General features: G+C 64.7%; 2 protein-coding genes across 2 annotated transcripts; one reads left to right on the forward strand and one right to left on the reverse strand.

The window, feature by feature from the left end:
* Positions 1-3,725: 3,725 nt before the first annotated feature.
* On the reverse strand, positions 3,726-5,388 carry PDRG1 (p53 and DNA damage regulated 1). Its single transcript, XM_032997876.2, has 5 exons — positions 5,231-5,388; positions 5,049-5,124; positions 4,850-4,924; positions 4,444-4,524; positions 3,726-4,115 (listed from the first exon to the last, which is right to left on the reverse strand). Exons 1-5 carry the CDS (start codon positions 5,312-5,314, stop codon positions 4,033-4,035), a joined length of 399 nt encoding a protein of 132 aa, XP_032853767.2. The 5' UTR covers positions 5,315-5,388; the 3' UTR covers positions 3,726-4,032.
* A 4,368-nt stretch (positions 5,389-9,756) lies between these two features.
* XKR7 (XK related 7) lies at positions 9,757-19,636 on the forward strand. Its single transcript, XM_042800969.1, has 3 exons — positions 9,757-10,191; positions 17,995-18,194; positions 18,289-19,636. The coding sequence occupies exons 1-3, from the start codon at positions 9,761-9,763 to the stop codon at positions 19,239-19,241; spliced, it is 1,584 nt and encodes a 527-aa protein (XP_042656903.1). The 5' UTR covers positions 9,757-9,760; the 3' UTR covers positions 19,242-19,636.
* Positions 19,637-20,813: the final 1,177 nt, after the last annotated feature.

The following is a 20,813-nucleotide window of genomic DNA, read 5'->3' on the forward strand; positions in this document are numbered from 1 at the left end:
TAGCGAGCAAATAAATGCAGCTCGGCTGTGGTCCTGGGCGGTTCTGATTTGCACAATCTACTCTGTTCATAGCCTCAACCCAAAATCCTGCTTAGGCAGCCCGCACATAAAAGAGTTGGAGTAACTTCAGTTGGTCAGGAAACGAAAGAATCGGAACGAAAGTCCTCGATGTCGTCACGGCGCTCAGACAGCGCTGCCGGGCTCTCGTAGGAGAGCTGTTTGAACACTGTTGTGCTGGGAAACTGTTCCCAGGAGACACCCACATTCCGCCACTGAAAAGGGTTAACGCTCGTTCTGTGAATTCTCCTCAGTGTCTACTGCTTCAGCTAGACTTTGGTTTTCACTTGTGTGTCTTTCTGGAAGCCAGAGGGATTTTTTTTCGTTAGTACCATTGAGAACAGGAATAGAAACTTTGCAATAAGCTCAGAATGTTCTTTGGCTCAGCACATGGGAAAGAGATTTAGGGTTGGATTTCCTATTGCTTCACGCTTACTCCTGCCTGCTAGCAGGGTAATGATTTTGTGGACAGGCGTTTCTCTTAGATGAACCATTGGCAAAACTGCCTGTTTCTCCCTAATTTGCTGTTGTCCTGTCTCCTCAGCTGGCTTCTGGAGGGAAATGCTTCACCTTCCCTCACTGCCTGTAGCCAGGAAGACTGTGAACTCAAGTGTCATCATCTCAAAGACACACTTCATATTGTGGACAGGGAGAGCAGGCAGGCAAAGATGTTTATTATCTTCTAAGGAGTTTTATTAAAAAAGTTCGGAGTGGATGGTCTGGTTCCATGTCTTTCTGGGCAGCTGATCATGATACTCTAACCTTTATAGCGATTAAATGATGAATTTCCAGAAACAGAGCAAAGTAGGCGAGCATGCTGCCACTTCAGAGTGGGGAAACAAAGCAGCACGGGGCTGCAAAGGGAATGGAGTCGTGTCAGAGCTGGGACTTGCACAAGAGCCCTCTTGCAGAGGCCCTGCTGCATCGTGCCTCCCACACTTGCCGCTCTGGAGCGCTCTGTTCCAAGCAGCTTGTCTTGCAGCATTTTGTGATTGACTTTACGACTGTGCTAACCTCAGATATTAATAGTAGAAAGATGTCCGCTGCTTTCAGCTGTCCAGCTTTGTCTCTCGATTGTCCGGGAGTTTATTCCTGTGTGCAGACAGATAATTGTCATTGCTCAGGTACTTCGGGACGTGTATTTGATGCTGTAGGCTGATGGGGAAGGAGATGTGTGTTGGAGGCTTTGCCCTGATACAGAACAACGGGCCTGTCAGCGGAGGGGGGACCTGGGTACCCCGCTGAACGAGAACGTCAGGGCAAACACACGTTTAGGTGTGTACCCGTCCAGGGCTGGCAGGGTGCCCTGCTCGCCTCCCTAAGCCACCTGCATGTCAGCGAGAGCACACACCTTTCACTCGAGGACGAAAGAACAAGAACGGGCCTGTGAGCTCTTACGGGATTGAGGGGACCAAAAGCAGCAAATGCTTTCCAAAAGTGGGTGTAAGCGACCAGGCTGCAGAAGCACTGTTGAAAGCAAGCATGAAAATCTAGTGGCAACGGTTTTGTTCCTAGTCCTGCTTTTCAAGAGTTAAGCCACAGCAGCGTTCTTCATATGCCAGTTTTGCTGCAAAACCAGTTCTGCGGTCACGTGGTGACCGTTTACTGGGCACTTTCCTGAAGCCAGTTCTGTATTTCACTGTCGGGAAGTAGGACTCGGTTTCTGAAGTCGTACTTCCTAGAGGCTGAGATGTACTGTAAGTTTATTTTGCAGCACGCAGCTCGGTATGCCTGCAAGTCATCTCTGGCTGTAGTGTCTAACAAAACGCGAGCACAGCTTCACCTGGGAGTGGGAGATTACCTCAACCCTACAGGAAGGAAGAGTAAAGTGGTGTGTAAGAACACTTTCAGTGCAGGCTGCTGAAGAGTAAAGTGGTGTGTAAGAACACTTTCAGTGCAGGCTGCTGAAGAGTAAAGTGGTGTGTAAGAACACTTTCAGTGCAGGCTGCTGCAATGGCAGGAGGAAACAACTGAAGCAGCTTTTCAGGAATCTTCCTGCACAGCAGAAAGTGCAACGCTGATGCCAAGCTCGGGATGGGAGAGGTCACCATGGGTGAAGTTCACTCTCTCTTCCCCGTATCGGGCAGCAGCGGTTCCCACTTCTCTCTGGACACTGGTGGCTCTGCACAAGACGCTGGCTTTCTTGCTTCTGAAGGTTTCCCAGCTTGGAAGCTGCAGTGGGCTCGAGCGAGATGCTGCACAATGGGTGACACGAGGCACAGGGGATGCCGGCTGCTCGGCTGTCCCTCGGCGCTCAGAGAGCATAGTTCTAGGCCGTGTAAGAAAATAAAGGGGCCAAACACATTCTGCGCGGCAAAACAAAGCTTTTAGGGAAGGCAGGCACCCGATCCTCCTATTGCTACTACTATGGAAACATGTCGGTGCGGAAAACCTGTTGCCATGATACTGTAAAAATAACCTCGCCGTCACGTTACGGCGGCGACGGCTGGCTGTGCTACCCAGGTTATGCAAGAGTGCGGCTCTGGCACGGGGGCTTGGCACTGTGCACTGCTGCTCGCTTCCAGAAGAGATGCGATTTTCTGAAAAAGCTACAGGCAGGATAGTTCAGGTAGTAAGTGCACATTATTTTTAATCCGTGTGTCTGAAACGTAAGCCTGGAGTGGACAGCCTCGCCTCTTGTACTTGTAAGGTACGTGGCGTTAGCTACAGAACTTTGAAACCTAGATCAAGCGATGGTAGTTGGCTTTTTAGATTTAAAGAAATCACACCTCAGATTTAAGGAGTCTGAAATAGGGCGTTTTTGGAACTCTGCGTAATTTGAAGTGTGTGTGGATGGGACAAGGCCGTGCCGGGCTGCCTGGAGGAGGCACCCCGGCCCTGCTGGGCTGGCAGGCGGTCGGGCAGCGGGGCCAGGCTGGTGCTGTGCTAAGGATCCGCACGGCTGCGCAGAAGGGAAGAGCGAGAGATCGGGCCCAGCTCTGCGTCAGGCGTGCGGGGTTTGACAGGATGGGTGATCTACCTCAGGAGCCACAGAAACAAGGACAACCACCACGCTTAAAGGTTTTAAATTCTACCCTGAAATTTTTTTTGCAGGAGTTCAAAGAGAGGGGGCTTGGCAGGACCCACTTTCCTGTATACAGAAAAAAATCAAACTCACTATAGTCCCTTACTAGTGACAATCAATTTTTAAAAATCTTCTTAACTAAGTTGTGCTGGTGTAGTAAGTTCAGACTAAAGGAGGTAGTGTAGAAGACAACAAATTTTAAAATCTTTGCAGAAACTACTACTGGTTGAATCAATTGTCCTTTTACTACAAGACAGGCTCGGTGACTATTCCTGCTCAGCCCTTTCAGGCTGCTTTTTAAAATATACCTACAACTCATCCCTTCGCCTAGTTTCAAAAGCCTCGTTTCTGTGGTCTCTTGCCTTCCAACTTAACAGCAGAAGTTTGCCCAGTGAGACTAGAAGGATGCTGCCTCCTCCTGTCCCTCCCTACACATCTTTAAAGAGATTCCTGGCGTGCTTCAGCTGTATAGCTTGGCTTTGTTTTAATACCACAGGCGTGCACAATTCCTCTTCTGTGCCTCGGGCATGCTGTGGATTCCCAATTCCTCCTACTCCTGTTCCCAACACGACAATGAACCAGCTCTGAAGCCAAACTCCAGAAGGGCTCGCATAAAAACCCAACAAGGAACGTACACACAGAGTTAGGAACGTCCCGCTGCTCTGATTTTAATAATCCCCCCTTCCACCCCGGCCATGGGGGGGTTTGCCTAGCGCTGTGTCCCAGCCACGGGGGCTGGCAGCAAGGAGCAGGACAGGGTTTGTGAGCCAAGGAATCTGCGGCGTCGTAGCCGAGGAGCCAAACGCTTCCCAGCGCCTGCCAGGGACCTGGCCCACGGCGGGCTCCGGGCACGCCGATGTCCTCCTGCAAACCCCGAAGGCTGCGGCTGTGGCAGCGCGAGCTCCACGGGTGACAGCCCGAATCCGTGCCGTGGCGATGGCCCGGCCACCTCAGCCCTCCAGGATGCGGTTGATTAGCTTCATTTCCTCTGCGGTCATGGGGTTCAGGTTAAATCCCTTCAGCTCAGCTTTACCTGAGAAAACACACGGAAAAATCAGGATTTTTCGCTACGAAATACGCGAAGCAATCCACGTTAAACTGCAGAGGAGCTGCGGGGAGGGCAGGGACAGCCCTGGCAGCTGACGTGGGGTCACCGCGCTGTGATGTGGGAGCCTGTTTAGTGTGCTGGCGGGTGACGGCTCCGCACCAGGAACCGTGCAGCTCCCTGGAGCAGGAAGGAATTGCCAATCCAGTGGGGGAAGCATCTGCAGGAACACGCAGAGCTCAGGAGTTTCTGGACCCTCCCGCCACACACCATCTGCTCCCACAGACCGAGAAGGTTCCAGAAGAGGAGCGTTTACCTTGAGCTTCAAAGAGGCGGTTGACCTTCACGCGCAGCTCTTTCCGGAGGTTGTTTATCTCCTCATCCAGATGTTCCTGGTCTGAGAGAAGCGGGACAGGAGTGAGGAGGACTTCGGGACCGCGGGGTGTGGGCAGACCCTCCCGTGGGGTGCTCGGGGTTGGGGGGGAGCCCAGCCCCAGGGCCTTCCCCAGCTGCCTCGGGGTCCCACCCTGCCCACGGGGCTGAGCCCCACGTTGCTCCATGCCCGGGGACAGCCGAGCGACGGCCAGAATCTGCCTGTGGCTTCTCTCTCTCTCTCTCTCGGCTTTGGGCCCTTGGGAGCCCGGCGCTGGTCAGAACCCTGTTTATTTGGCTAAAATGTCATTCCCCGCGCGTGGGCAGAGCCCGGGGGCGGCCCGCCGTACCCTTCTGCAGCATCTCCTTGGTCTGGGCGTGGGGGAGCTCGATGAACATGTTCCCGAAGCAGACCATGGCCTTGCCTGGCGGGGAGAGGAGGAAGAGGAAGAGGAAGAGGTTTTATCAGAGGAAGTTCCCTGCCCGGCCAGGCAGCCGCTCGGCTCCCGGGGCCCCGGGGGAGGCGGCACCGGGGGAGCTCGGCCTCACCGTCGGGCTCCGGCTCCTTTTGCAGCGCCCGCAGGGCCTCGCGGTTCCGGTTCCGCTTCACGTCCAGGTCCACGATCTGCAGCGGGAGAGAGGCGCGTGGGGCGACCGGGACCGGGACCGGGACCGGGACCGGGGTGGGGGGGGGTGGTGCGGAGCCCACCGGGGCCCGGGCCCGGCCGTACCTGCTGCCGCGCCGCCAGCACGTCCTCAGCCAGCTCCTCCACCTCGGCCAGGTAGCGCAGCACGAAGGCCGGGTCCCGCGCCATGGCGTGGCCGTGGGGCCGTGTCCGCCGCCGCTCCCCGCCGGGCCGCAGCCGCAGCCGCGCAGGCGAGTTCCGCCACGGGAAGGGCGGGGGGGGGGTGGGGGTGGGGGTGGGGTGGAGCGCGCCCCCTGGCGGCCGCCACGGGCCGCGGCCCCACGCGTGGGGGTCGGAGGCCCACGGGGCCGCGGTCACCCCGCTGAGGAGCGAGCTCGTGGGGACGGAACAGGGGGCGCGGGGCGGGGTGGTTAGCGCCGGCTGCGCGTCTGAGAAAAAAAAAAAAAAAAAAAAAAAAAAAAAAAGATATATATGTAAAACAAAAAGACCCCACGCGCGGGCGACCTCGCAGGGAGTGGGCGTGGGCAGGGAGGGAGGCGCCCGCCCGCGGCAGTGACGGCACAGCAGAGTGAGCGGGTCCACGGGTGTGGATTGGCGAGGAGTGGGGGACCCCAGCGCCGGCTCCGCGTCCACGGGGTGGCCCCACGGGGCCCCACGGCCCGGCAGAAGGCTCGGCTCACCCTCGGCCAGCCCCCGTGCCCCCCCAGTCTGCGCTGGGCGGGGACCAGCCCCGGGGAAGCTCGGAGCAGCCGGGAGGCTCTGCCAGGCGGCTGCGTCAATGACCCGGCCTGTGGGGAGGGGGAACTATTGCCCCACAAAACGGGGTTTATCCCCTTAGGTAACCACCCCCCCCCCATCCCGTGAGCAAGAGGAGACACAGAAATGGGGTGTCGGGGGTGCAGGGGGACCCAGCACTGATGGCAAGGGCTGGGAGACCCTCGCTGGGTGAGGAGAAGGGTGCAGGGAGCCCACCCGGGGCTGGCAGGGGACAGGGGATGCGGGGTTTTGTGTCGGGGGTCCCCTCTTCGGAAAGAGCCCCGAAACAGCGCTGCTCCTCCGCGGTGAAACTGCCCGGTTCCCAGCTCGGAGCCGCCGGTTCTGCTTCCCCGGGGCTCTGCGCTCTCAAATTGCCCCAAAAACACCCACCGAGCTTCAGCCGGGGCAGCTCCCCGCTCGTAACCGCCGGCCGGTGCTGCCTCCCCGGCAGTGCCGCCCGGTGTCGTGCCAGGACGGTGACACCGCTGCTTCCCCGTTGATGGTGGAGGGGCCTCCGGTCTGTCTTGGCTCGGCGCTTTTAGGGAAGAAGCCCCGGTGACATCCCCGAGGCACCGAGCGTGGGCTGGGGGAGTGGAGAAACACCGGCGGTGGCGGGGGACCTGGCCTGTTGGCTCGTGCCCTTGGCGAGGAGCTCCCCAAAAAGTGCGTGGTGACCCCGAGCGCTGCGGCACCTCCGGGCTGCCGGAGATTTGGGTGGCTGCACGGGGACTGCGGGGGATAGGGGTGGAGGGAGCGGCTGGCCGGTGGTCACCACACTTCCGTGGGCAAATAATCCCTTAGAAGAGATTACCCCGTTTGGAAGATTACTGGCCCTAATCCCGTAAGGTCATTCGTTACAGCGACCTGGGGAGGTCTCCTCAGTCTGCGACAGCGTGTGCTCGGGGGCACGCTGGGGGCGAGCACTTCATCCTGGCCGGGCGGGCAGTGATTCACACTCAGCTTGGATTTTTTCCTGACATCAACCAAAGGAGGCAGCAGGATTGGGGTTGGATGCCAATGCTGGAAAATGCTCTTTTTTCTTTTTGGTGGGGGCGGCTGGCTGGAGATCTACAGGCCGGATCGGGGTGGGGGCCGGCTGCTTCCCGTCCACCGTCTCAGGGTTGGCTCCCACGGAGCCCCACAGCAGGACACGGGGTGGGCCTCAGGGTGGGATGTAGGACATGGGGATGGATGTGGGACGCAGGGTGCGGGACGTGGCTCTGCCTTTCTCCTGCAGCCTCACGCCAGAGCATCCACCACGGAGTGATCGGCTTCAGCTTTCCGCCGGGCGCAAAGGCAGCGTTGGATCCTTGTGGCTTTGATGGGATCAGGAGGGAAGAGCGCCTGGTTCTCGTGCAGGAGGAAGCACAGTGAGCGTGCGGGGTGGGCAGTGACGCTGCGGTGAAGGCAGGGTTGTGCCAGGGACGTCGGGCTGCACGGAGGGGCAGGGGCTGCTCCCCCCGGGGAGGGGGAAGCTGCAGCAGCAGCTGCTGTGGCAGGAGGGGATCGCAAAGCCACGGGCACCAGGAAAACGAGGTGCAGGGCAGCGAGCGGCGGCGGGGGCTGCGCTCTGCGGCCTCTCCCCAGCTCTGAGCCAGCTGTAAATCAAAGATTTCTCCTCCTGGAACCGGCACCAGCATCAGACCTTTTGCCTGGAAGCTGGACTCAGCCCAGGGACCAGAGGTCCCTTTGGACCAGTTGCATGTTTTTCTGCCCTGCTGGGAACCCGGCAGTCAGAGGGCCCAGCCGCCCGCCCGCTGCCAAGGGCTGCTTCGCTTTGCTGTGTATTCTACTGTGGAAAGAGCGGGGTTTGGTTTCAGCACGTTCCTTTTTTTTTTCCTTGCAGCACTTTTATGTATGCAGCTAGAAGCCCTCCCTGCCTGCTGACAGCTGCACGGGAAGACTTCAGGGATGTTTATAGGTTTTTTTCCTCTCTCATTTTTTCCTGTGGCGGCTGGGGTCTGTTGTTCAGATAAATCAGACTTCAAACAGCAGTCCCCACAGTCTCAGGGTGTGGATGTTTAACTCCGCTTTCGGAAGGGGCGTTTCAGGGTCTGTGAGGGAAGGTGGGTCCGTCTCTCCCTGGTCTCCAGGTCCCCTCTCCCTACTGCTGTGCCCACCGCCAGCTCTGCTGCATTTCCCAGCCAGGACAGAGAATCTCCAGGGACTGAGCCGAAGCAGGGCTGGGGCTGGCCAGGCGTCGGCAGGGGCTCTGGCCAGCGGAGCCCGTCCTTGTCCTCAGAAGGGGCCCTGGCCCTGCCCGGTGGTGATGAAAGGCTCCTTTCTTCAGGCTCTGGGATGCTGGGAGCATCCCCTCCCCCAGGCAGGCATTTGTTGAGGGGATCTGTCAGGAGCATCTCAAGGTTAGGTCTGCAAGTCTCATTACCCATGCTAATAGATGCAGCACTGGGAGAGCCTCGCCAGGGCCCTGACTCTGCTCCCTTGTGCTGACTAACGCCTTCCCCCCCGCTTTGCCCCCCGCCTGCCCCCTCGGGTTTGTGCACCGGGGACCCAGACTCACGCTGGGGCTGTGCGGCTCCCCCTGCGCTGCTCTGCTCTGCTCTGCAAGGCGGAGTTTGGAAGTTGGCCGTGTTTCCCGGGATAAACCCCGCTCCCCCCCTCGCTGCGGAGGGCTCGCCGTGGGCTGGGCTCCAGCCACGCGCGTGGCTCCTCCGCAGGCAGGCGCGCAGGGCTTGAGCCTTGGGGGATGAGAAGCAGCGAGCCCGAGTCCGTCCCTCGGGGCTGGGGGGGGCTGAAACCGCTTTCACGAGGCAGCTGCCTGCATGCCATCACCCTCCCTGGAGACGTGCTGCAAAGGAGGAAAAAGCCCTTTCCCTCCCAGCAGCGCTGGGGGTGCCGGCACGGTGCTGCTCCTCGTGCCAGCATGTGTCCCGGGGGGGGGGGTTGCCGGCCCCTCGCAGCCCGGCTCTGCCAGACACGCCGCAGCCGATGCCCCGGGTGGGCAGAGAGGTGGTGGGGCAGAGCCGAGGAGCGGGGCAGCATCTGGGCACATGCCCACCCAAACCTCGGCGCCCCGGGGCCACCCAGAGACCTTGGCACTTCACCTCCTCGTGCGGCTCCTCGGGGGCTTCCCCACGGCTGGGGGGGTCTCCCCCCAAAGCAGGGCTTAGGTCCAGCCCTGCAGGTCCCTGCTGGGATCCCTCTGGGCAGGAGCCCGGTGGCTTGTGACCCCCGCCTGGCCCCTGGGGAGCAGAGGCACCTGCAGCATCTCCACCCCCCCAGGCCCGGGGCGGGGGGGGGGGGGGCTCACATCACCCTGGCCCTCTCCAGGGCTGGACCCACGGGCAGGGGTCTCGCCCTGGGCTGAGCCTGGGGGTCAGGGGGACCCCAAGGGAGCTCCGGTCCCTAACAGGCTGGATGGGGGGCAGCCGGACAGCGTGGCCGCTGCCCCCGGGGGCGGGGGGGGGGCCCAGCGGGACCGGGCCAGGATGCGGGGAGGACCCCTTGGCTCCGGGCGGGGGGGGGGGCTCGGAGGGGCCCGGGCCACCCTTGCCGGTGAGAAGCCCCGGGGGAGAGAGGCGGGGGGGGGGGGGGGGTGTCGGTTGCTCATCCCGACGGGCGGTGGCGCGGGGAAGCGCGCCCACCCGGCACCGAGCGCTCCCCCGGGGGACCCCGCGGCGGCGGTTGCCCTTTCCGGAAGGGGAGCGGCGGCGTTTAGGGAGGTGGGGGGGGGGGGGGGGGGGGGCGCTCCCGGGACCGAGCGTGGGCGGGGGTCCCGGCGGGCACCGGCCCGGCGGGCGCGGGGCGAGGCCGGCAGGGGCGGGCTCTGCCGGGGCGGGCTCGCCGGCTCCGGAAGTCTCTCCCGCTCCCTCCTTTCTCCTCCTCTCCCCCGGCAACATGGCCGCGAAGTCGGACGGCGGCGGCCCGGCCGTGCGGCTGGAAAGCCCGGCGGGCGGCGGCGGCGGCGGGAGGCGGGGGGGCGGCGCGGCCCCCCCGGCGCGGCGGTACCGGCTGCGGGACGGCTGCTGGGTGCTCTGCGCCCTCCTGGTTTGCTTCGCGGACGGCGCCTCGGACCTGTGGCTGGCGGCCCACTACTACGTGCGGGGGCAGCGGTGGTGGTTCGGGCTGACGCTGCTCTTCGTGCTGCTGCCCTCGCTCGTGGTGCAGCTGCTCAGCTTCAGGTGGTTCGTGTACGACTTCGCCGCCGGCACCAAGGACAGCGCCGGCGGCACCAAGGACAGCGCCCGCGGCCCCCGCGGCTGCTGCCGCCTCTGCGTCTGGCTGCTGCAGGGCCTCATCCACCTCCTGCAGCTGGGGCAGGTCTGGAGGTACGGGGGGATGTGGGGGGCACGGGGGGGACTGAGGGGTGGGGATGGGGCTGCTGCAGGGCCTCATCCACCTCCTGCAGCTGGGGCAGGTCTGGGGGTACGGGGGGATGTGGGGGGATGAGGGGGGACTGAGGGGTGGGGATGGGGCTGCTGCAGGGCCTCAGCCACCTCCTGCAGCTGGGGCAGGTCTGGGGGTACGGGGGGACAGGGGGGGACAGGGGGGGACTGAGGGGTGGGGATGGGGCTGCTGCAGGGCCTCAGCCACCTCCTGCAGCTGGGGCAGGTCTGGAGGTACGGGGGGATGTGGGGGGATGTGGGGGGACTGAGGGGTGGGGATGGGGCTGCTGCAGGGCCTCATCCACCTCCTGCAGCTGGGGCAGGTCTGGGGGTACGGGGGGACAGGGGGGGACAGGGGGGGACTGAGGGGTGGGGATGGGGCTGCTGCAGGGCCTCATCCACGTCCTGCAGCTGGGGCAGGTCTGGGGGTACGGGGGGATGTGGGGGGCACGGGGGGGACTGAGGGGTGGGGATGGGGCTGCTGCAGGGCCTCATCCACCTCCTGCAGCTGGGGCAGGTCTGGAGGTACGGGGGGATGTGGGGGGATGTGGGGGGACTGAGGGGTGGGGATGGGGCTGCCGCAGGGCCTCAGCCACCTCCTGCAGCTGGGGCAGGTCTGGAGGTACGGGGGGATGTGGGGGGCACGGGGGGGACTGAGGGGTGGGGATGGGGCTGCTGCAGGGCCTCATCCACCTCCTGCAGCTGGGGCAGGTCTGGAGGTACAGGGGGATGTGGGGGGACAGGGGGGGACTGAGGGGTGGGGATGGGGCTGCTGCAGGGCCTCATCCACCTCCTGCAGCTGGGGCAGGTCTGGAGGTACAGGGGGATGTGGGGGGACTGAGGGGTGGGGATGGGGCTGCTGCAGGGCCTCATCCACCTCCTGCAGCTGGGGCAGGTCTGGGGGTACGGGGGGACAGGGGGGGACTGAGGGGTGGGGATGGGGCTGCTGCAGGGCCTCATCCACCTCCTGCAGCTGGGGCAGGTCTGGGGGTACGGGGGGACAGGGGGGGACTGAGGGGTGGGGATGGGGCTGCTGCAGGGCCTCATCCACCTCCTGCAGCTGGGGCAGGTCTGGAGGTACGGGGGGATGTGGGGGGACTGAGGGGTGGGGATGGGGCTGCTGCAGGGCCTCAGCCACCTCCTGCAGCTGGGGCAGGTCTGGAGGTACGGGGGGATGTGGGGGGACAGGGGGGGACTGAGGGGTGGGGATGGGGCTGCTGCAGGGCCTCAGCCACCTCCTGCAGCTGGGGCAGGTCTGGAGGTACAGGGGGATGTGGGGGGCACGGGGGGGACTGAGGGGTGGGGATGGGGCTGCTGCAGGGCCTCAGCCACCTCCTGCAGCTGGGGCAGGTCTGGGGGTACGGGGGGACAGGGGGGGGACAGGGGGGGACAGGCGGGTCGGGATGGGGCTGCTGCAGGGCCTCATCCACCTCCTGCAGCTGGGGCAGGTCTGGGGGTACGGGGGGATGTGGGGGGACTGAGGGGTGGGGATGGGGCTGCTGCAGGGCCTCAGCCACCTCCTGCAGCTGGGGCAGGTCTGGAGGTACGGGGGGATGTGGGGGGACTGAGGGGTGGGGATGGGGCTGCTGCAGGGCCTCATCCACCTCCTGCAGCTGGGGCAGGTCTGGGGGTACGGGGGGACAGGGGGGGGACGGGGGGGACTGAGGGGTGGGGATGGGGCTGCTGCAGGGCCTCAGCCACCTCCTGCTGCTGGGGCAGGTCTGGAGGTACGGGGGGATGTGGGGGGACTGAGGGGTGGGGATGGGGCTGCTGCAGGGCCTCATCCACCTCCTGCAGCTGGGGCAGGTCTGGGGGTACGGGGGGACAGGGGGGGACAGGGGGGGACTGAGGGGTGGGGATGGGGCTGCTGCAGGGCCTCAGCCACCTCCTGCAGCTGGGGCAGGTCTGGGGGTACGGGGGGATGTGGGGGGACAGGGGGGGACAGGCGGGTCGGGATGGGGCTGCTGCAGGGCCTCATCCACCTCCTGCAGCTGGGGCAGGTCTGGGGGTACGGGGGGATGTGGGGGGACTGAGGGGTGGGGATGGGGCTGCTGCAGGGCCTCAGCCACGTCCTGCAGCTGGGGCAGGTCTGGAGGTACGGGGGGACAGGGGGGGACTGAGGGGTGGGGATGGGGCTGCTGCAGGGCCTCATCCACCTCCTGCAGCTGGGGCAGGTCTGGAGGTACGGGGGGATGTGGGGGGCACGGGGGGGACTGAGGGGTGGGGATGGGGCTGCTGCAGGGCCTCATCCACCTCCTGCAGCTGGGGCAGGTCTGGGGGTACGGGGGGATGTGGGGGGACTGAGGGGTGGGGATGGGGCTGCTGCAGGGCCTCAGCCACCTCCTGCAGCTGGGGCAGGTCTGGGGGTACGGGGGGATGTGGGGGGCACGGGGGGGACTGAAGGGTGGGGATGGGGCTGCTGCAGGGCCTCATCCACCTCCTGCAGCTGGGGCAGGTCTGGGGGTACGGGGGGATGTGGGGGGACAGGGGGGGACTGAGGGGTGGGGATGGGGCTGCTGCAGGGCCTCATCCACCTCCTGCAGCTGGGGCAGGTCTGGAGGTACGGGGGGATGTGGGGGGACAGGGGGGGACTGAGGGGTGGGGATGGGGCTGTTGCAGGGCCTCATCCACCTCCTGCAGCTGGGGCAGGTCTGGGGGTACGGGGGGATGTGGAGCCCCACTGGGGCTGGAGGGAGCAGCAGGGCCATGGGTGGGGATAACAGGGTGTAGGATAGAGGACACGGGTGGGGACAGCAGGACCTGAGGGGAAGCGGGTGGGGATGGCGAGGTGTAACAGGGGCCCAGGCGGCTGGGGGGCACATGGGGATCAATCCCTCTGCAGCCACATCAGGGTGGGCACAGCGGGGAGAGCCCCCAGCAGAGCCCAGCTGTGGGTGCGGGTGGGAGTGGGCAGGAGCTGTGGGTGCGGGTGGGAGTGGGCAGGAGCCGGTGTGAGGAGCCCGCAGCCCAGCTGGGTGGCATGGGCCTGCTGTCCCCATGGCCGGTGGTGCTGGGACTGCTGGGGGGGCCCGCCTGGCCATGGCAGCCAGGTCCTGGGGTGTATAAAGTGCTTCTGCCTCGGTCTCGTGTCCTCCTCCCACGCGTGTCCCCGTGCTCCTGCTCGGAGCTCGCTGTAGCCCGTGGGGTCCCGGGTGAGGAGGTGCCCTTCATCCCCGCCCGTCCAGGCGCCGCTGCCTGCCCCTTCCTGGGCCTGTGCAGGCAGGGTGGGCGACAGCTCGTGGCCCTTTGCCTGCGTCCCCGCAGACCCTCCAGAAGCCCAAGCTGAGAGTTTATTGGCACCTTCCTCCCCTGTGCCGTGGAGCCGACCCAGCTTCCTCCCAGCTCCACTGAGCTCCATCCTCGGGGCGCTGGGGAAGAGCTGTGGCTCGGGCAGGGAGCTGCTTCCCGGGAAGGCTGGTGCTGGGAGGGGTGTGGAGACAATGGCAAATTCCCGGAATAATGCACCGAGCAGGCAGCGCTCCCGGCTCGGGTTTCGGTGCTGTTTCCCCTCCTGAGTTACCATAGTCCAGAGGCTCCTCTGCTCCCTGTTTGCATGCTTCATCTGCTGCTTTTCCTGGGATGCTCCTGGGATTTCTAACTTTGTCTCACAGTGCAGCGTGCACCCTGCTAGAGGGGCTCCTGCCCCTTCCCTCCCAACACAGCCACCGCCTGCCCCTCCCCGATCCCACCCGTTCCCGGGGCAGCTCTCGGGGTACGCTGGCTGCAGGGTGGGTGCAAACCCTGCCTTGGTGTGCTGCAGGAGCTGGTGAGGGAGAGGACAGGAGTTCTCTGGCCCACTGGCTGCTGAGCCTGCTTGCAGCCGGCCCTGACCCTCGTGCCCTGCGGGCAATTACCTGATCCTGGCTTGAGCTGGGGCCAGGCTGCAGTCTGGGGCTTTGCTCCCAGTGGTGTCAGCCGCGCTCTCCTGATCTGCTGCACCACGGAAGCTCTGAAGCCAATTAAAGCGATAACTCTCCATGCTGACCCTCCAGGACACGCTGGTCTCAAGCTGCAGCTGAGGCTCTTTCTAATCTCGGGATTTGGGATTAGCTTGGATGACCAGTTAAATGCAGTTTGCTAAACCCATTAGTGAGGCTGGATCCGGTGCAGGTGGATGTGGCAGTTAAATAAGTCTTGAATAAATGCTGCATGTGAAAGGAAGGCTCTTCCCTGGCCAGGGCACTCTGGCCTTTGCCAAACATCTCCTCCTTCCCCGCTTTACCTGCCTCCTCCCTGCCTTGCAGGTCTCACCCCTACCAAATCCATCACTGCGCAGCCCCGAGCCCCAGCTGGGACAAAGACCCTCCCAAATCACAAAAATACAGCTGCTTCCCAGCTGCAAAGGCAGCTCTGAGCGCCAGCTCGGAGATTATCTTGAACTCGAGCTGCTGCGAGAAGCTGCTGAAGTTACTCATCAGCGCGCTCGCGGCGCGCATGCAAATCCTCCGCCACGGGTCCTCTCCGGAGACGGGGCCGGTTGCGTGACCCTGTGCTCGCGTGAGCCCCAGCCACACCTCCGTGGGCTGGCCGCTGGCTGCTCTGTCTCTGGGGGTCCCTCTGCGCTGGGGACAGCCCTGCCCGTGTCCCCGTGTCTGCCTTAGCCCAGGGTCACTCTTGGTTTGGCTGCCTGGGGGTCACTGAGGCCAGACCCAGGGTGCCCTCTCCTCCCCGAAAGCCCCCGTCAGCCCACGTCCCCCCATCCTCTGCTGGCCTGGGGACCCGGGGCCACCCCTCCGTCCTGGTGCCAGTCTGGTGGCAGCCCCGCAGGGGTGGCAGAGCTGGGACCCCCAGGTTTCCCCCCTCCCCAGCCCCTCTGCTCCCCGGGGCTTTGCTCTGCCTGCTCAGGAGCCCTCTCAGCTCTGGGAGCACCCAGTTTCGGGGCGTCAGCCTGTCCCGCTGCAGCGCCCAGCCCCGGGGTCTGTCACTCACTGGGGGTCCCCGCCTGGCCTCGGTGCGCAGGGCAAGGAGAGCTTTTTAGGGCTGGGCCAAACCTTTCCCTGAGCACGAGGGGCCTTGGCTGCTCCCACCCGCCCTGGGGACGCAGGGCGTGGGCGGGGGGAACGGCGGGACACAGCGGCTGTGGTCAGCGCGGTGCCGTGCCAGCCGGGCGCACGTGCAGCTCTCCCCGATGACCTGACTTGGCGGGATGTGTCAGGGCTTAAAATGGCTGCAACAGGGAAGCGATTTTCTCCTTTCTTAAATAAAGGATTAAGGGATGCTATCCCAAATTACCTTCTAGGAAAATCACACTCCATATCGCTCGCTCTTAGACCAGGGGGTCCCTTGTCCTTTTGCATCCAAGGATAACAATTAGCGGATTTGGTTATAACTAGGGCCGGGCTTTTTTCCTCACACTCTTTTCTTTTTTTTTTTTTTTTTTTCCCAACACTTGAAAACCAGTGTCAGCAGCTGGGAGTTGGGGGCAAATAGTGATACTGGTGGCAAACCCACCCGTGGCAGGGCTTTGCCAAACCCAGCGCCCACCCGAGCCCACCACCTTCCCGCTGCGGGGATTTCGCTGGATTACTCTTTGTAATACAAAGGAGGGAGCAATTAGCTCTGAGAGCTCTCGCGGTCGGTTTCTGCCTCATCATCAGGTTTTTTTGAAAATTAAATGATTTTTTTTTTCAAGTGATTGATTCCATATTTCCCATGCAGCTGCCGCGGCGCTGGGTTGGTAAGCACCCGCCGTGCGCTGTCAGCGCGGGGCTGTTTCTCTGGGCTGAAACACCACGGGATGATCAAATGCATAACAAATAAGAATCAACATTTCATTCTGGCAAGTTGATGGGAGATGAAATCTCGTTTTAATGAGATCTATGGAGCTGACGGGAAGACGGGAGAGTGATCGTGCCCCTGCCGAAGGCTGGCGGAGGCCACGGGTCACTCGTCGCGCGGCCGAGGAGCTGGGGACGGCGCGGCTCTGGGGTCTGTGCTGGGGAGGGGGCTGCTGTGCGCCGCAGACGGTGGGATCGCGGCGCTGACGAGCCCAATTAGCGAGGTTGATTACAGGGAGAGGACGAGGTCGCCGGCATCCAGGTCTCGCTTGCGCGTGGGCACCCTGGGCACAGCAGTGATGTCCTGCAGCATCCCGGGCCGGTTGTTTCCCCGCCGTGTCGGTCCCTCTGTCCCCCCGAGTGTGTGTGTGTGTGGGGGGGGTCTGTCCTGGCTGCCCATGACCGGGTGGCATCGGGGTGCAAATCTGTACTGGGAGGCGGGTGGCCGCAGCCTCTCCCCCCGCGCAGAGAGGAATGAGCCTCAGCAAAGGCTAAAATTAGCTGCTCTGCCCAAGTGGACATTCAAATGTCATTTTGATACTGGCACAAAGAAGCCGGCGGGGGCCGGGGGCTGGGCTGGCTGTGAGGCTGTGGGCTGGCCCCCGCAGCCACTGGCACCTGCCAAAACTGGGGTGGAGCTACTAAAATTATGTTATTTTCTGACCTGGCGGCCAGGTCTCGGGGGGCTTTTCAAGGCTCCCAGCAGGGCAGGCAGGAGGGGATGGGGCAGGCGGTGATGGGGCTACCGGGGTGTCAGTGGCCTCGCTGGGGAGGACCACGGGAGCCCCGTGGGACCAACGTGCCCACCCTGCCCTCCTGCTCGCCGAGGGAGCCAGCGAGGCTGCCCAGGGTGGGAGCAGATGGCAGCGGGGTGGCACAGGGCCCTTGGTGGCCCCGGCTGTGGTCTGGGGGCTGTGCAGCCCAGGGGTGGGAGCACCCGCTTGTCCCTGCAGCAGGAGCAGGGCTGGCTCCTGCCTCCCCCCGCTGATGGATGAGCCAAAAGTGCTGGGATCAGGGTTCCTCCAGCGCTCCGGGCTAATGGAGTCAGCTGGAAGCGCTTTCTGGAGCTGATGGAGAGGCTGTCGCTCCGCATGAGGGTTTTACTCGCCTGGGAGGAAGTTTTACGGCCTGACGTCCTCCCTCTTCATCTTTCTCTTTTTCTCCTCGCCCGGCTGCCCCCGGGGCAGCGGAGCCACAGCCCGCGGTGCCGTCAGGGCTGCCCGGGGATGCCCTGCCCGCCCGGCCCCGCGGCCCCTCCTGCGGTGCCCGGATCTGGCCCCGTGCCGCGGGGAAGGGTCCCTCGTGGCGGTGACTCAGCCGGCGCCTGCGTCGGTGCCACGCACACCTCCGCTGCCCCCCGGCCGGCGACCAGATGGCCGGGGCCGGCATGTGCCGGCATGTGCCAAGAGCCGAGGCACGAGCGCCCGGGAGCTTCCCGCCGGCAGCACGGCACGACCAGCTGGTGCCTCGTCCTGGCCGGGGCAGGGGGAGGCAGGGGGGGCTCCGCACCGACCGGCACAAAAATATCCCCTTTGAGAAGCAGCCGGACGTGGTGCTGAGCTGGGGTCGGGGCACCCTGAACCCATGAGTGGCTGGAGAGTGGGGCTAAAGATGGGATCCCCGGCTGGCGGGGGGGGGCGGGGGACAGACCCTGCGCATTGTGGGGGGCGCAGGGGCAGCTCTGGGAGGGGGGAATGGCTGGGTGGGCACTGTGATGGCACAAGGCATCCCTTCTCAGCACCTCGGGGCACCGGGGTGGGACAGGGTGGTGCTCAGCACCGCTGCCGCCCTGCACCCTCGGTGTTTTGGGGGGGGGGGGGGGGGGGGGGGGGGGGGGGGGGGGGGGGGGCGCTTTCCGTGGCCCCAAATCGGGGGTGGGGTGGGGAGATGTGCTCACGGGGGGGGGGGGAGGTGAGCCCAGGCGGGGGTTCCTCTGACCGCCCCCCCCCCCCCCCCGCCCCTCACGCAGGTACCTCCGCACGCTGTACCTGGGGCTGCAGAGCCGGTGGCAGGCCGAGCACCGCCGCCGCCACTTCTACTGGCGGATGATGTTCGAGAGCGCGGACATCAGCATGCTGCGGCTGCTGGAGACCTTCCTGAAGAGCGCGCCCCAGCTCGTGCTGCAGCTCAGCATCATGGTGCAGCAGAACAGCATCGAGCCCCTGCAGGGTAAGGGACGGGGTGGGGGGACGGGGCCGGCTGGAGGGGGGGGACCCCGGCCCGCCGCAGGCTCTCACGGCCCTTCCCCGCTTCGCGCCCGCAGGGCTCTCGGCCTCGGCCTCGCTGCTCTCCCTGGCGTGGATGATTGCCTCCTACCAGAAGGTGCTGCGGGACTCGCGGGAGGACAAGATGCCCATGTCCTACAAGGGGGCCGTGGTGCAGATCCTGTGGCACCTCTTCACCATCGCCGCCCGCGCCATCGCCTTCGCCCTCTTCGCCTCTGTGTTCCAGCTCTACTTCGGCATCTTCATCGTCACCCACTGGTGCATCATGACCTTCTGGATCATCCAGGGTGAGACGGACTTCTGCATGTCCAAGTGGGAGGAGATCATCTACAACATGGTGGTGGGCATCATCTACATCTTCTGCTGGTTCAACGTCAAGGAGGGACGGAGCCGCTACCGCATGTGCATCTACTACATCATCACGCTGTCGGAGAACGCCGCCCTCACCATCCTCTGGTTCCTCTACTACGACCGCAAGACCACCTCCGACTTCGACGCCTTAATCCTCGTCTGCGTGGTCAGCTCCAGCTTCGCCCTCGGCATCTTCTTCATGTTCATCTACTACTGCCTCTTGCACCCCAACGGCCCCATGTTCAGCCCCCGCGGCGGGGGCTGCATTTTCCGGCAGCCCCCAGCCCCGGCGCCGGGGTCCCCCGCGGACGCCGTCACCAGCCCCCCCCGCTCGCTGCCGCGGACTACAGGGGGGGAGCGAGACGGGGCGCCGGGGGAGCGGGACAGCTGCGTGCCCGTCTTCCAGGTGAGACCCTGCGCCCCGCCGGCGCCGGCCGCCCGCGCCCCGCGGACAGAGGGACCCGTCATCCGCATTGACCTGCCCAGGAAGAAGTACCCGGCCTGGGACGCCCACTTCATCGACCGGCGCCTGCGGAAAACCATCCTGGCACTGGAATACGCCTCGCCCACCACCCCGCGCCTGCAGTACCGCACCCCCGGGGCTCCCCAGGAGGTGCTGGAGTATGAGACCACCGTGTAGGGCGGGGGGGGTGGCCGCGGCGGGGCTCCCCTCCACCCCCCTCCACCCCCTCCCCACCCCGGTGCCATCCCGGCCACCCTGCGTCTTCGCAGCCATTTGCCTTTCCGTTGGGTTTGCCGGTGCCGCCGTGCCGAGCGCCCCGCGGGCGGGGGGCCGGGGAGGTCTCTTGGTGCTATCCCCCCACCCCGCTCACTCCGCGCCACCCTCCTGCAGCCAAGACCCCTGCCCCACTCTGCAGTGGCCGCCCCAGTTCCCCCGGGGCTCGTCCTTGCCAAAATACCTCACCGGTGCCTGAGCCCAAGGCGGAGGGTGCTGCGGCCCCTCAGCACTCAACCATGTCAGTGGTGCAGGATGGGGCCCGGGGGCAGCCTGGGCTGGGGGGGCCGGCAGCTGCGAGGGGCTTGGGGCACAGTGGGGCACGGGTGGGCAGCCCACGGGGACACGGGTGCCGGTGCCGTGGCACGCCGTGGGGCTGGAGCGCGGCTGCGCCAGTGTGTGCGTGGGGCTTGTCACCCTCCGGGAGCTGGGGGGGGGGGCACACACAACCAGGGTCCGACCAGCCCCCCCCCCATGTCTCCCACTTCCCCCACACCCCACAGTGCCGGCCCCAGGGGAGCCCCTTCACCTCCATCCTCCGTCCCCAGGACTCGGGGGTCGAGCCATGTCCCCAATCCCACAGGGATCCCCGCTGCCCCGTGGGGTGCAGACCCTGGCCTGGGGTGGGTGGGGTCCCCTGGCTCTGGCCAGGACAACTGCACCCCATTATCCCCCCCTGTCCCCATGGGAACCGCTTCATCTCATTGGGTTTGTTTTCACCTGAACGGTGACATTTTGTGTGACATTTTCTACCTCCACTGTGGCCGGGGGGTGGGGGGGAGGGTGCCTAGCTGGCACCCCTGAGGGGGGGCATGTGGGGCCACCGGCATTCCTGGGGCTCCTCAAAGCTGGATTCACCCCCAGCCGTTCTCCCCTCCTGGGTTTGGCATCGCTTCCCGCCCGGGAGCGTTTCCATTGACCCCCCCCCCCATTGGCATCAGCCCCCCTCCAGCTCCCCAGTATAAACCTGAACTGGGATCCTGCCTGCCCCCAGCCTGCCCAGAGGAGTGGGACTGCCCCAGGCTCTGGGTCTGAATGTGTCCCTGGTCCTGTGTGGGTCCGTTGGCGTGTCCACCCCCCCAAAAAAAAGGGCTGTGCTGAATGTACCCCATGTCCCCCAGAGCCAGGCGTGTCCCCAGGGGGGGTGCGTGTGCGCACAGGGGGGGCTGGCAGGGCTTTGCAGGGCAGGGGACCCCACTGCCGTGCATCACCCCAACCCCTCGCTCCCCCCGGCCCCCCCCAGCACCCATGGCTCCCGTGCCTTCCCTGTGCCCCTCGTGCCCCCCCACAACAGTCCCACAGGGGCCCGGCCGCCGGCTGCCCCGGGCCGCGGTGCCGAGAGCGTGGGCAGCCCCACCGGGCCCCCCCTGGGCCACGAGGCACCCTCGTGGGGTGGGCTGGTGTGGGGGGGTGGCCCGCGCCTGGCAACGGCCCTGGCTGTCACCCACTGCGGTGGGGCGCGGGGGTCCCCGTGGC

This window comes from Tyto alba, unplaced genomic scaffold (genome assembly GCF_018691265.1).
Source record: "Tyto alba isolate M040663 unplaced genomic scaffold, T.alba_DEE_v4.0 Super-Scaffold_33, whole genome shotgun sequence".
NCBI lineage: Eukaryota > Metazoa > Chordata > Aves > Strigiformes > Tytonidae > Tyto > Tyto alba.